We start from the raw sequence: 13,964 nt of genomic DNA on the forward strand, positions 1-13,964 counted from the left end.
ATCAGCACAGAATAATTGTCCCTTAAGATTAAATATGAAAGACATTTTGGCTTAAGAGCTGGTATTGCTATCTTGCTGGTACGCAAGAATTTTGGCTTTTTTGACCATGGGGAAATTTACACTGCACCTGACATGATGGCTGCTGATGCATGCAGCCTGTCCCTGAGGGGTAAGAGGATCTTAGCTGAAGAATTAGCAGGACTCATGGACAGGTCTTTAAACTAGGAATGAAGGGGGAAGGGGACAAAATAAGGGCTACTGGGGTTGAACGGGTCATTCGAGGGCTTATACCAAACTCCATGGGCAATGACGGCAGAGTGCATAGGGAAGGACTAGGGCAGGGGGATGCTGGGGATGCTGCTGTTCTAGGGGATCCTAGATCCCTTATAAAGGTGGCGAGACGGATAGCCCGGCTGAAGTGCCCTTATACCAACGCACGCAGCCTGAGTAACAAGCAGGAGGAACTGGAAACTGTGATGCACTCGGGAAGTTATGACCTTGTTGCTATCACAGAAACATGGTGGGATGACTCCCACAATTGGGATACTGTCATCGATGGGTATAGACTCTTTAGGAGAGATAGGCGAGGTAGGAGGGGTGGGGGAGTTGCTCTCTATGTCAGAGATTGGATAAACTGTGAGGAGCTCCCTACGAGAAGCAGTCAGGAACAGGTTGAGAGCCTGTGGGTTAGGATTAGAGATGGGACAAATATAGGTCAGCTGGTGTTAGGGGTATACTACAGACCACCTGATCAAGGGGAGGCTGTTGACGAGGCTTTCTTGCTCCAGATGCGTGAGATGTCTGGCTCACGGGCTCTTGTCCTGGTGGGGGACTTCAACCATCCGGACATCTGCTGGGAAAACCACACGGCGAGCTGCAAGAGCTCCAGAAGGCTCTTGGAATCCATTGACGATAGCTTTCTGGTTCAGGTATTGGACAGACCGACCAGAGGTGAAGCGTTGCTGGACCTGCTGCTCACCAACGCTGAGGAGATCATCAAAGGCGTCAAGGTTGGAGGCTGCCTGGGCTCCAGCGACCACGCCCTGGTTGAGTTTGTGATCTCAAGCGATGTGGGCCTGGCAAAGAGCAGGACCAGGACACTGAACTTCAGAAGAGCAGACTTCAAGTTACTCAATGGATTGCTGGCCAAGATCCCCTGGCGCGCTGCCCTCAAAGACAAGGATGTTGAGGAGAGCTGGCAGCTCTTCAAAGATGCCCTCCTGGAAGCACAAGAGGTCTCCATTCCTCTGAATAAGAAAGTGGGCAGGCGAGGTAGGAAACCGGCATGGCTCAGCAAGGACCTGCTGAGAGAACTGAGGGCGAAGAAAGGGGTGTACAAGCTCTGGAAACAAGGCTGTGTCACCTGGGAAGAGTACAGGGATGCCGTCCGGACTTGCAGACGTGGGATCAGGGAAGCCAAGGCGCAGACAGAACTGAACTTGGCAAGGGACGTGAAAAACAATAAGAAAACCTTCTACAGGTACATTGGCCAGAAGACAGGCCAAAACGGGCGTACCTACTTTGGTAAATTTAAAAGGAGAACTGGCTTCAACAGATGAAGAGAAAGCTGAGGTGCTGAATGAGTTCTTTACCTCGGTCTTCACTGGTGGCCAGGATTCTAGTCTTTTTCACGTCCCTGAGCCCTGCATCACCAAACCTCTATGTGGGGACCAAGGAGGTAAATCCCTCCCCACTGTAAGGGCAGAGCAAGTCCGAGAGTGCCTCCTTAGACTGAATGAATACAAGTCTATGGGGCCGGATGGCGTGCATCCCAGGGTCCTGAAGGAGCTGGCTGAGGTGGTTGCCGAGCCGCTCTCCATCATATTTGAGAAGTCGTGGCTGTCAGGTGAGGTCCCGGATGACTGGAGGAAGGGTCACGTCACTCCCATATACAAGAAGGGGAGCAGGGAGGACCCGGGGAACTACAGGCTGGTGAGTCTCACCTCCGTGCCTGGGAAGATCATGGAACAGATCCTCCTGGACAACATGCTCGATCACATAAAGAATGAGCATGTGATCTGAGACAGCCAGCACGGCTTCACCAGAGGAAGGTCATGCCTAACTAATCTTGTGGCCTTCTATGATGGAGTGACGGCATTGGTGGATGAAGGGAAGGCGACCGATGTCATTTAGCTGGACCTGAGCAAGGCCTTTGACATGGTCCCCCACCACATCCTCATCTCCAAATTGGAGGGAAGTGGATTTGATGGGTGGACGACCCGATGGATAAGCAATTGGTTGAAAGGCCGCAGACAGAGGGTGGTGGTCAATGGCTCTATGTCCAGGTGCAGGCCGGTAACATGTGGTGTCCCCCAAGGGTCTGTCTTGGGACCGCTGCTCTTTAACATCTTTATTAATGACATCGATGAGGGAATCGAGTGCACCCTCAGCAAGTTTGCTGATGACACCAAGCTGAGTGGTGCGGTTGATACGGTGGAAGGAAGGGATGCCATTCAGAGGGACCTCGACAGGCTGGAAAGTTGGGCTTGGGTGAACCTAATGAGGCTCAACACGGCAAAGTGCAAGGTTTTGCATTTGGGCCGGAAGAACCCCAGGCACCTGTACAGGCTGGGAGGAGCGGTCCTTGAGAGCAGGTCGGCAGAGAAGGACCTGGGGGTCCTGATGGACGAGAGACTGAACATGAGCCAGCAGTGCGCTCTGGCAGCTCGAAAGGCAAATGGGATCCTGGGCTCCATCAGGAGAGGGGTGGTCAGCAGGGACAGGGAGGTGATTGTCCCTCTCTACTCGGCTCTTGTGAGGCCCCACCTGGAGTACTGTGTCCAGGTGTGGAGCCCTCAGTACAAGAAAGACATAGAGATTTTGGAAAGGGTCCAGAGGAAGGCGACTAAGATGATCAGGGGGCTGGAGCACCTCCCCTATGAGGACAGGCTGAGGGAGTTGGGCTTGTTCAGCCTGGAGAGGAGAAGGCTGCGGGGTGACCTCATTGCAGCCTATCAATACCTGAAGGGAACCTACACCCAGGAGGGGAGTAAACTCTTCAAAAGGGCTGACAACAGCAGGACTAGGGGAAATGGTTTTAAGTTGAAGGAGGGAAGAGTTAGGTTGGATGTTAGGGTGAAGTTCTTTACTAGGAGAGTGGTTAGGCCCTGGAACGGGCTGCCCAGGGAGGTTGTGGATGCCCCGTCCTTGGATGTGTTCAAGGCCAGGTTGGACGGGGTCCTGGGCAACCTGATCTAAATGTGTATGTTTGGTGGCCCTGCTAGGCAGGGGGGTTGGAACTACATGATCCTTGGGGTCCCTTCCAACCCGGGTGATTCTGTGAGTGGAGACAGTGGCTCCAGGCAGTCTCTTTCCAGACTGTGTGGGTTTTAGAAGGTTGGTGTGTATTGCCAGCAAGGAGCAGGATTTAGGGGACCACCACTTCTTTGGACCTCTTCAGAGAATCTGCAGTCGGTTTTGTTTTTTTTTGGGGGGGGGGAAGGAGACCTGATCTTATTCAGACACTAGGACATTTACAGAAACAAGTAACTAATAGAGCTTTACAAAGGAAAATGGACAGCAATCTATGTTGTCTTGCCCACTCTCTATGCTGATTCATACCAACACTGGAGGGAAATAACATGGTTCCTCCAGAGGGAAGTGCACTCTCTGTAAGGAGTGAGCAGATTGCTCATAGGAGTGGATCTATGACCCGCAGTAGTTGTACATCCTCATGCTATCATTTGAACCAGATCTGCTCCCAAAAAGAAATCAGGACTACTTATCACTAAGAAAGAAAAGAAGCAGGTTCATCTCCTATAACAAAAAAGGTGTCGTGGTTTCCCTCAGCAAGTTTGCTGATGATACAAAGCTGGGAGGATTGGCTGACACACCTGAAGGCTGTGCTGCCATTCAGCGACACCTGGACAGGCTGGAGAGCTGGGCAGAAAAAAACCGGATGAGGTTTAACAGAAGCAAGTGTAGAGTCTTGCATCTGGGGAGGAATAATTGCATGCACCAGTACAGGTTGGGGGATGACCTGCTGGAGAGGAGCTCTGCGGAGAGGAACCTGGGTGTCCTGGTGGATGACAGGTTGGCCATGAGCCAGCAGTGTGCCCTTGTGGCCAAGAAGGCCAGTGACATCCTGGGGTGCATTAAAAAGAGCGAGGCCAGCAGGTCGAGGGAGGTGATCCTCCCCCTCTACTCTGCCCTGGTAAGGCCTCATCTGAAGTACTGTGTCCAGTTCTGGGCTCCCCAGTACAAAAAGACAGGGAAAGAGTCCAGCGGAGGGCCACGAAGATGGTGAAGGGCCTGGAGCATCTCTCTTATGAAGAAAGGCTGAGTGAACTGGATCTGTTCAGTCTTGAAAAAAGAAGACTGAGAGGGGACCTGATCCAGGTCTATAAATATCTAAGGTGGGGGGGGCAGAATGGCGAGGCCGGACTCACGGACACAGTGGTGAGTGGAGACAGGACAAGGGGAAACAGCCGGAAACTGGAGCATAGGAAGTTCTGCACAAATGTGCAAAGGAACTTCTTTACAGTGAGGGTGACGGAGCACTGGAACAGGCTGCCCAGGGAGGTTGTGGAGTCTCCTTCTCTGGAGATATTCAAGACCTGCCTGGATGCCTACCTGTGTGACCTGGTGTAGGGAACCTGCTTTGGCAGGGGGCTTGGACTCCATGATCTCTGGAGATCCCTTCCAACCCCTACAATTCTGTGATTCTGTGATTCTGTAAGTACTATTTCAAAATGTCAGAAGTGGGCTGATGGGTTAAAGGGCACCACATACCATTCCAGTTTACTTTCAAGCTCAGCAGGTGAGAAAATAGGAACTGAATGGTCAACATACATGTTTTGAGCTCTAGATTATTAAAAATTCTTGTGCTTTTCCATCACAAGTATTCCAGCCTTGTAATTGGAACACTGTGTAGTAAACTAGTCTAAATACCAAGCAGACATACTGCCTGCAGTGTGTCAAAAGGAAAAAGTTTCCACTTAAGCATCATCTCCTCCCTCACAAATTGTTTCTTCTTGGTCTCAGGTATCCAGTGACCAGTTTTTTCAATAAATGACTGCCTTGGTGGAGCTTGTAAAGGTAACAGATATGTGCAAGTGAGCATGGAGCTTATATGATGAAAACCTTGCTTCTTCAGGAAGCAAGTGATCTTGCTTCCAAGTAGACAGAAGTAAAGTATATTCAGAACCTTGGTGTTAAGTACAGAGTGATCTGTGAGTATAAATCTGCCCTGTATTACTGTCACTTTGCTCCCATCTTGGGTGTCCAGAGAGAGTAAATTTCTGCATATATAGTCTTGGAGCAGCAGCAGAATCTAGAAAAACAGGTGAAGTGATCAGTGATTTCTCCCATTATTGTGACCCCAGTTATCTGTGCCTCCTACTTGTTTCTTGCAGGCCTGCCAGGTATAAAAACCACCACAAAAATAAGCCTCTTTAATGACAGAAAAGATCATAGCCTTGGGTTCTTTCTAGAGCTTGCCTAATATCATCTGATTAACGATCACAGTGCAGTAAGTTACTCAGATCAAAAAGCTCTCTATATTTACTGTCTTCTAATATAAACGCAAACTAAGAAAGAGCTATTTATGTACTACTGAGGCTAACACAATACAAATTTCATTTAATTTAACACTAGAAAAAAATCTGTCAGAAATTCCACTTTTAGGAATGGCTATTATTGTTCTGCATAGTGCAAAGACCAGGAACGTTAACACATTTCAGCAGCTAATAAAATTACTCTTTTTATTTTTTAAATTTGCAATCCACTTAGTTTATACATTCTAGGGATAAAAAGGAAAAATACATCAATGTTCTGAAGAAACACTGTCTAAGATGGACACTCCATCTGAAAACAGAACAGCTGTAATATTACAAATACCTAGCTGTGATACAGTGCCAAAGAACCACAGAATTTTCCACAGAGGTTGGAAGGGATCCCTAGAGGACATCAAGTCCAACCCACCTGCAAAGCAGGCTCCCTACAGTAGGTTACACAGGTAGGCATACAGGCAGGTCTTGAATATCTCCAGAAGAGAATCCATAACCTCCCTGGGCAGCCTGTTCCAATACTCCGTCACCCTCACTGTGAAGAAGTTCCTTTGCATATACTGAACTATACTGAACCGGACCAGACCCAGCACTGACTCCTGAGGAACGCTTCTAGTCTCAGGTCTCCAACCAGACTCTGCCCCACCAATCACACAACCTCTGAGCTCAGTCAGTCAGCCAGTTCTCAACCCACCTCTATCCCACTCTTCTATCCCACATCTATCCACACTTTATCAGCTTCAGTATCAGGATGTCATGGGAGACAGTATCAAAAGCCTTGCTGAAGTCAAGGTAGACGACATCCACTGCTCTCCTCCCATCTACCCAGCCACCGTCTTTGTAGAAGACCAACAAGTTGGTCAAGCACCATTTCCCCTTGGTGAATCCAGGCTGACTACTCCTGATATCCTTCTTCTCTTCCAATTGCTTGGAGATAGCATCCAGAACAAGTTGTTCCATCACCTTTCCAGAGGTGACTGTCCCTGGAAACTGACTGGCATTTTCCTGCATCCTCCTTCTTGCTGTTTTTGAAGTCTGAAGTGACACTGGCTATCCCCCCATCTTCAGGCACCTCCCCTGTTCTCTAAGACCTGTCAAAGATGATAGAGAGTGGTTCAGCAGTTGCCTCTGCCAGCTCTCTCAGCACAGATGGATTCATTCCATCAGGACCCATGGATTTGTGCACATTAATCCTACGTAGATTGTCCTGGACCACTCCCTCCTCAACCAGAGGGAAGCTCTCAGTTTCCCAGACTCTCTTCCCTTCAAGACCCAGGAGTCCTGAGGGGCAATCTTTGAAGTGAAGACTGAAGCAAAGAAGGTGCTCTGCATCTCTGCCTTCTCAGCATCCCCCATTACCAGGACACTTCCCTTACTCAGCAGGTGACCCTCATTATCCCTAGTCTTCTTTTTCTATTAACATACTTTAAAACAAAACAAAACAAAACAAAACAAACAAACAAACAAAACAACAACCAAGCAAACAAACAAAAAAAACCCCCTTCTTATTAACCTTTATCTCCTCTGCCAGCTTCAGCTCCAGGTGAGCTCTAGCCTTCCCTGCAGGCCCTGGCAACATTCCTATACTCCTCCCAAGAGGACAGGTCCTTTTTCCACATTTCATAGATCTTCTTATTCCCTTTGATCTTATCCATGAACTCCTCACTCATCCACACAGGTCTCCTGCCTCCCTTCACTGATTTCCTATTCTTGGGGATGCACCAATCTTGAGCTTGGAAGAGGCACTGTTTAAATGCTGCCCAGCTCTCACAGGATCCCCTACCTTTTAGCACTCCAGACCATGAGATACCTCCAAGCAGGTCCCAGAAAAGGTCAAAGTTGGCTCTCTGAAAGTTCAGGGTAACAATCTTACTTTCTGCCTTACTTCTTCCACTCAAGATCTTGAACTCCACCATTTCATGATCACTATATCCCAAGTTTCCCCCAACCTTTATAGCCCAAACAAGTCCATCCCTGTTGAAAAGAACAAGGTACAGAAGCACCCCTTGCCTTGTTGGCTCCTCCACCATCTGCATTAGAACATTATCTTCACCACATTGCAGGGACCGTCTGGAGCATGCGTGCCTGACTGTTGCTTACTCAAAAGGTATCTGTATGATTAAAGTCCCCCATGAGATTGAATAATTGGAATGGCAAGGCTACTTCCAGCTGCTTGTAGAAGGCCTCATTGACTTCATCCTCCTGATCTGGTGACCTGTATGTAGTACACCTCCACAACATTGTCAACCATTTCAGCCCACCCTTTAATTCTCACCCACAGGCTCTCCACATATTCTTCACCCTCTCCCAGTTGGAGCTTATTACATTCTTGTTGGTGTCTCATATAAAGGGCAACTCCTCAACCTTGCTTCCCCAACCTGTCTTTCTCAAAAAGGAAAGTAGACACTGAAGTCCTTCACAAAGAATTCATTGCACAGGTGGAGAAACTGCAACATGGCTCAGTGGAAGTGGCTTGTGAAGTCTGTCCAGAGCAGAGTTGCTCTCAGAAGTGAAAGGTGAGGAATTTCTCTCAGCAATACTTGCACTTACCAGATCAATTTAGGTAAGTCAGTGTCTTTTCTTGCACAATAACACAGAGCAACTCCAGCATCCCTGAACAGATCAATTGTAATGGACCAATGAAAGTCTAAGGTCTGGAGTCTCCTAAGTTTGTCACAAGTACAAGTGTGAAATGCCCATACATATTCTCAGTCATCCAATCCACTAAAAATGTAGTGGGATGGATTACAACTTTCTTACTTTTCAAGGAATATGTTATGTAAATACTGGGATACTTCATGAGCTTACAGAGTTAAGTTTGCTAAAACAGTGTAAAAATTCTGGCAGGCTAGAGAAAGAAAATAAGAAGAGATACACTGAAAACGAGGCAGGCAGGTGTTGTGTAGGTGTTCTTCCTACCCTAAGAACCTTCTGAAGATCCCAGTGCATTTAGGGCATGCCTGCCTACTCCCACCTCAGCTGCCTAAGTACTCAAATGACAGTTTGTGTGATGCTGGTTGGTTCTGATGAAGGCACTTCATCAGTTCTGGTTCTGATTTCTTGTTCCACTGTTTTTTAATTCTCTTTGTGCATCCAATTTGAGGCTTACAACTGCTGCGGCTCATGGGCCACTGTAACTCCTGTTCTACCTGAGTAAGAGGGTGGAAGTGGTGGGGAGTCTGCAATTTCCTTTCAACTGCTGTCACCATAGTGAGATCATGTCCTTTACATTCTTAGCACCTGATTGCCCCTGAAAAATACCACCTTTCACTCCTACAGCTATATAGTGTGTGCCGTACACTATTGCCAAAGATAGGGACTCACGGAAACTAACTCTGCTTCACCATCAGAACTTCAAACTTAACTATTGCTCTTGCAGCTGCTATTGCCTTTCCTTTCTGCTGTACTGAATAACAAAACAAAGCAACAACAAAAATGCACCAGGTAGTGGGAAGGGCCCTTTTACAAATACATTAGCTGTAGTGAGATGTACAGGAGAAATGTCTGACTACTCACCACACCAGGTACTAAAAAAGAGGGTGGCTGCTGTTGTTTCTCTTGGTGCTGTTATAGCTGTTTTTTTTCCAACAAGGATATGCTGCTAATATTTTAATTCCATCCATTACACAAGTCTCTCTTTGCAAAACACATGTATGTATATTCACTCATATATATGCAGTTCCCATAGTTCTTTCCTCCTGCTCATCCTGAAGTCCAGCATTACTTCATTCATTTCCTTCCTGAAGCACATAAATTTGGGAGCCAGCCTGATGGGAGTTGCAATTTGCTAAGAAATTGAATGTAAAAGCTCACTTTGTAGGTCCCCAGTTTAGAAGTAGCACTGAAGAACAGGTTTCTGACTAGCCTAGGGGATGAGTTCCCCTCAGAAAAGCTTCCATGGTCATAAAGATAAACGAGTCTCATTTTCTACTTGTCTGGTACTTGAATTCCTACTATGCCAATTCTCCAGACTGGTGGTGGTTCATCCATGTAAGGGAGAAGAAAACATCAAGGAGTAAACTGAGGGCTGAGCAATAAGGTGGAAAATTCAGATCTATTTAATGAAAGATTAAGATTCAAATATTATTATGGAAAAACAATATGTGTATATAGCACAAATTTGGTGGGAATTAATCAAGGTGAAAGTAGTATTGCATACATGTGTACATGTTGCTTCGGGAGGAACAAATCTCAACAAAGTTTCCCTCACACATCAAATGCAAATTTTTGCTTAATTACATTGTGTTCTTTACACAATGTAATTTGTGTTACACAATGTTTTGTGTTAATTACATTGTGTTGCAATCTTTTGTAGAAAATGTTAATGTTGAATGTCTACATAGATTGAGTGAGAATAACAATGTTTTGGTAGTATTAGAAGGCGGGTTAAAGGAATGATAGATAGTTGACTTACTCTTTTGCTCCTTTGTATTTGTTTTTGTATGAGTAGCAAAGCACACATATTTGGGAGCCCCCTGGCGGGAGTTGCAATTTGCTAAGAAATTGAGTGTAAAAATCATCTTCAAATTGTTAGTAATTACACTTCCTCTAGCTAGCCTTTGCGTTATTGTTAAGTTTTGCTTTGACTGCCAACCAGAATCTGATGAAAAAATCTTCATTTCTCCTGTTTGCATTCTGTAAAAGTTATGTCTTAAATCACTCTTTTTTTTTACATATGACTTCATGTGCTAGCAATTTGACTTAATGAGTGGCTACAATAAATGTAAATTATGGGAATAATGTTGTAAGTTTGCTGTACCATTCCCATGTTTAAACAAAGTGTTGCATTAAAAGAGATGTAAAATATATAATTGCATCGAGGCCTTGAATAAAATCCCACTTCTTAGCTAAATGTTACCCCTTTTTGGACAACGTGGACAAGCCTTGATACTCTCTGCTTTTTAAATAGAATAGCAGAGTTTCTTGGCATCTGAGCTTTCTTATCATCCATGCTTGCACTCAAGCTATTAAAATGAATAGATTTCCTTGTTTACTGTTTATTTTCTTTCAAGCTCAGACAGATTCCTCATGTAATTATGTCAAAAAACAAAACAAAGCAGCAACAAAAAAAACCCCATATGCTTATGGTAATTTATTTGGAAATTTTATCTGGAAATTTAATTTACTGGAGGCACCAAATGAGCAGAACCTAGAATTAAATGCAGTGAGATTTCCTCTCCAATGTATTTACAAGTGTTAGACAAGTTAATTCTGCCCTTTGCTCTATTTCAATGCCAGCCATCTCCCAGTTTGTTTTCCTTGACTACAATTCATGGCTCCAAATGTAGATTCCATAGATGATGACTGGCATTTTTTTGTTTGTTTTTTTTTGCTTCTTTTTCAACCATGACTCACCAAAGGTTAAGGAAATAGGTTAGTGATGATTTATAATCCAAACAGCTACAGGCGCTCCCATCCCTGCCTTCCAGACTTAGAAGATGAGCAGGTATTTGATGTATTTCAGGGTCACCTAGACACCATTTGCAGGGCTGTCCTTGGGTAACCAATGAGCTGACATGTGTATATTTTTCATTTTTCCATTGGCACACTGAGGACGCCAAGGACTTCACACCTGGGCAGATTCCTTCTGTGAAATGTATTCTTCCTCCTGCAACTGAGCTTTCTTTCTCCTGAAATGTCTGCACAATTGTCTACAAGATTGGTGATGAAGAGGAAGAGCTGATGACCCAGGGGAGGGGCTGGAAGGATGCAGACCACAGCTGAACCATCTCTCCATGGTCTGGAGTGGAGTCGTGCTAGGCCGGCCCTGTAGCAGCTGCTCAGAGACACACAGGCTACCAGTGGGCTTCTTCTCTAATCAGTGTCTCTACTGTGCTCATCTGACCCACTTATGAGAATATTATGAAAAAGTTATTCAAAACTCTATTTTAAGAAGTCTGTAGCACCGGCAGAATAATAGCACTGTTTCAAAAGGCTGTAATTTTGTTCCCTTGCTTCTCCTAGTATACACTAGGAGAACTTCAGCCTGGTGGTTTCTCCACTTGGTGACCGGCTTACTGCCTTGTAAAACAGTGTGACTGGACTGTTACTACTAAAGAAAGGGATAGGCCTCAGGCTGTCTGATTGGTTGACACTTCTTATTCATTTGGTATAATATTTTTCTTCTTGGAAGTAGCATATAAAACAAAATGTTTGTAACTGTAACACCTCATAACTTACTTTTTCCCTGCAATGACAAAACAATTTTAATATAATTTCCTTAACTTGTAACCAAGCTACTGATATTGCTGTACACTGTTTGCACAGCACAATGGGGTATGGGAATATGGCCATGATGTATGGGTAAAGGAGGTGGACGTGCTACCTCACCATGAGCAGAAGTGCCTGCTCCAAATCAAGCTGTGGCTGAGGGATGGCTGCTGCCCTTGGTTTCTCTTCATCAGACCATGCTGGAAAGGCATGGGACACCTCAAAATATTTGCCATGTTTTCCTAGGTACTCTCTTGGCTCTTCCTGAAAAAATGTTGTCTAGTTGCAAGGTTTCCATGTAATAGAAAGTTACTTACTGCCCCAAGTAGCAGTATGAACTCTGAGGCCCAACCATTTACCATTTGTCTTTGGGATCAAACTTGCATCATTCCAGTCCTAGTGCAACACACTGTTCCCCTCCAGAATGGTCCCTCAGCCAGAGGAAGTCCAGGATCCTGCAAGAAGATCTGTGCATGCAGAGACATGGACTGCAATGCCAGTACAGCCTGAGTGCTTTCATGATATTGGTGTATTCTCCACGGCTTCTGAAGGGGAGAAAGCAGCTTTGCACAAGCCTCAAGTTATTGCAAGCCATTTCAAGAGAGAAAATTGTGCTGTGGAAAAGTTCTTGAAAGTACATTTCCTGCTGAAAGAGCAATTTGGCAGTTCACTTTCCTACCCAGGGCTAAACAAATGCCAATTACTGCCAGGGGCTGAGAATGTGTGCACACTTACCCACAGTCAAGTGATACTTGGCAACTTCTTGCCTAAATTACATGTATGGTAATAGCCACTGGCAAGTGCATGTCTTAGAATCTCTGGATTATAAGATGTGATCACAGATATGTTTCTATCTAGTTCACTGGAGTTTGATGGCCATTGTCATAGATAGCTGTTATTTTAGACAAACAAGGAACTGCAAGCTAAAAATAATTTGGGGTCAATCCAAAAAATAGGAAAACATTTTCTTTGCTGGAAGAAAAGACATATATAATTATTTTTACTTTTTTTTGAGGCACAAAATGACGTATCACTTTGTTTTGAGAACCATTTGTCTTTACTTCCTCCAAAACTAGGTATAGTGTTTTATGAAAAATGCCTCTACAGAAAAATAAATTAATAAATAAAAATCTTTCATTCTCTGAATCTCAGAACCAGGGTTTTCTGTGTGAGAGATTTCTCTTTATTGATACTCTATGCTCTGGAACATTTTAACACATTTGGCTTGAAAGAGTCTATTATCAACCTGATGTTGAATTATCTGCAGGAAATAGTGCCTCCTGAACTTAGTTCTTTTCTACTCTGATTCTCGTTGCCTTTGTCTCTCAGGGCTATGGTTTCTCATGCTGAGTCAGACCCAGTAACTATAAAGGATCTAAGGTATGGTACTACAGATCTACTACTGCTTGAAATTATGACAGCATATTACCCCTTACTATTTTTTCTTTTTAATTTTTTTATCCTAAATGAGTTTGATTCAGATCAAATTCTGAGATTACCTGCCCAGCATGAGGTTGGGGTATCTTACCTGAAAATATGGCTGGTGTGGTAATCCTCTGCATTTTCTTACTAAGGTTTTCACCACCTTCCCACCTCTGAACAAGCAGCCCTTTTATGTGTGGGTGAATAGCATGGCAATACTAACGCATGCTTTAGCTACACCTTTCTAACATGGGGCCCTGGTGGCCACAATGAAACATAAAACAAGAAAATCCTCAAGCTGCTCCATTTTTTGCAAGGGCAATGTAAGACAATTCAGCCAATTAGCTCTTTTTTTTTTTTTTCTTGTCTTGTACAATTAATTAAGTATTGCTAAACAATGACGAGATGAATAGCATTTGCCCTACTGACTATACAATTGCAAACTTCTTGCAAATTTGCCATATTTCTCCATCTGTACTCGTTATCCACACTTGTTCTCCAAGCTGCTTCCAAATGATTGCTTTTGGACATACTAATCGTCTAAATGGTCTTGAACTGATGTTCAGTCGCACTTGTAAAATCTTTTCACTTGAGTGCGACTGATTTCCTCAGTCTTTCTTTTCATTCATAGCTCTGATCTGAATTGCTCAGGAGCACTGCTTCACCAACTGGAGTCCAAAAAGGATGTCAGCTCTCCTTTGTAGATACTCACTGCACCTGCTCATACTCCCTTGCTTGATTTGGCAGTGACAGGATCTGTCCCAGCTGACAGCTTGCGCTTTCTCTGGCCAATATCAGTACTGCCACAAAGTGGCATTCATGTGA

At 44.8% G+C, this 13,964-nt stretch overlaps 1 protein-coding gene across 1 annotated transcript in view; it reads left to right on the forward strand.

Annotated features, from left to right (window-relative positions):
* Nucleotides 1–526: 526 nt before the first annotated feature.
* Nucleotides 527–13,964, forward strand: part of LOC125687389 (uncharacterized) — a 212,963-nt gene continuing 199,525 nt past the window's right edge. Inside the window, exon 1 of the mRNA XM_048932519.1 lies at nucleotides 527–1,480. Coding sequence (XP_048788476.1) covers nucleotides 789–1,480 — 692 coding nt within the window. The 5' untranslated portion in view covers nucleotides 527–788. The remainder of the gene's footprint in view (nucleotides 1,481–13,964) is intronic.

Source organism: Lagopus muta, chromosome Z (genome assembly GCF_023343835.1).
Source record: "Lagopus muta isolate bLagMut1 chromosome Z, bLagMut1 primary, whole genome shotgun sequence".
In the NCBI taxonomy this organism is placed as follows: Eukaryota; Metazoa; Chordata; class Aves; order Galliformes; family Phasianidae; genus Lagopus; species Lagopus muta.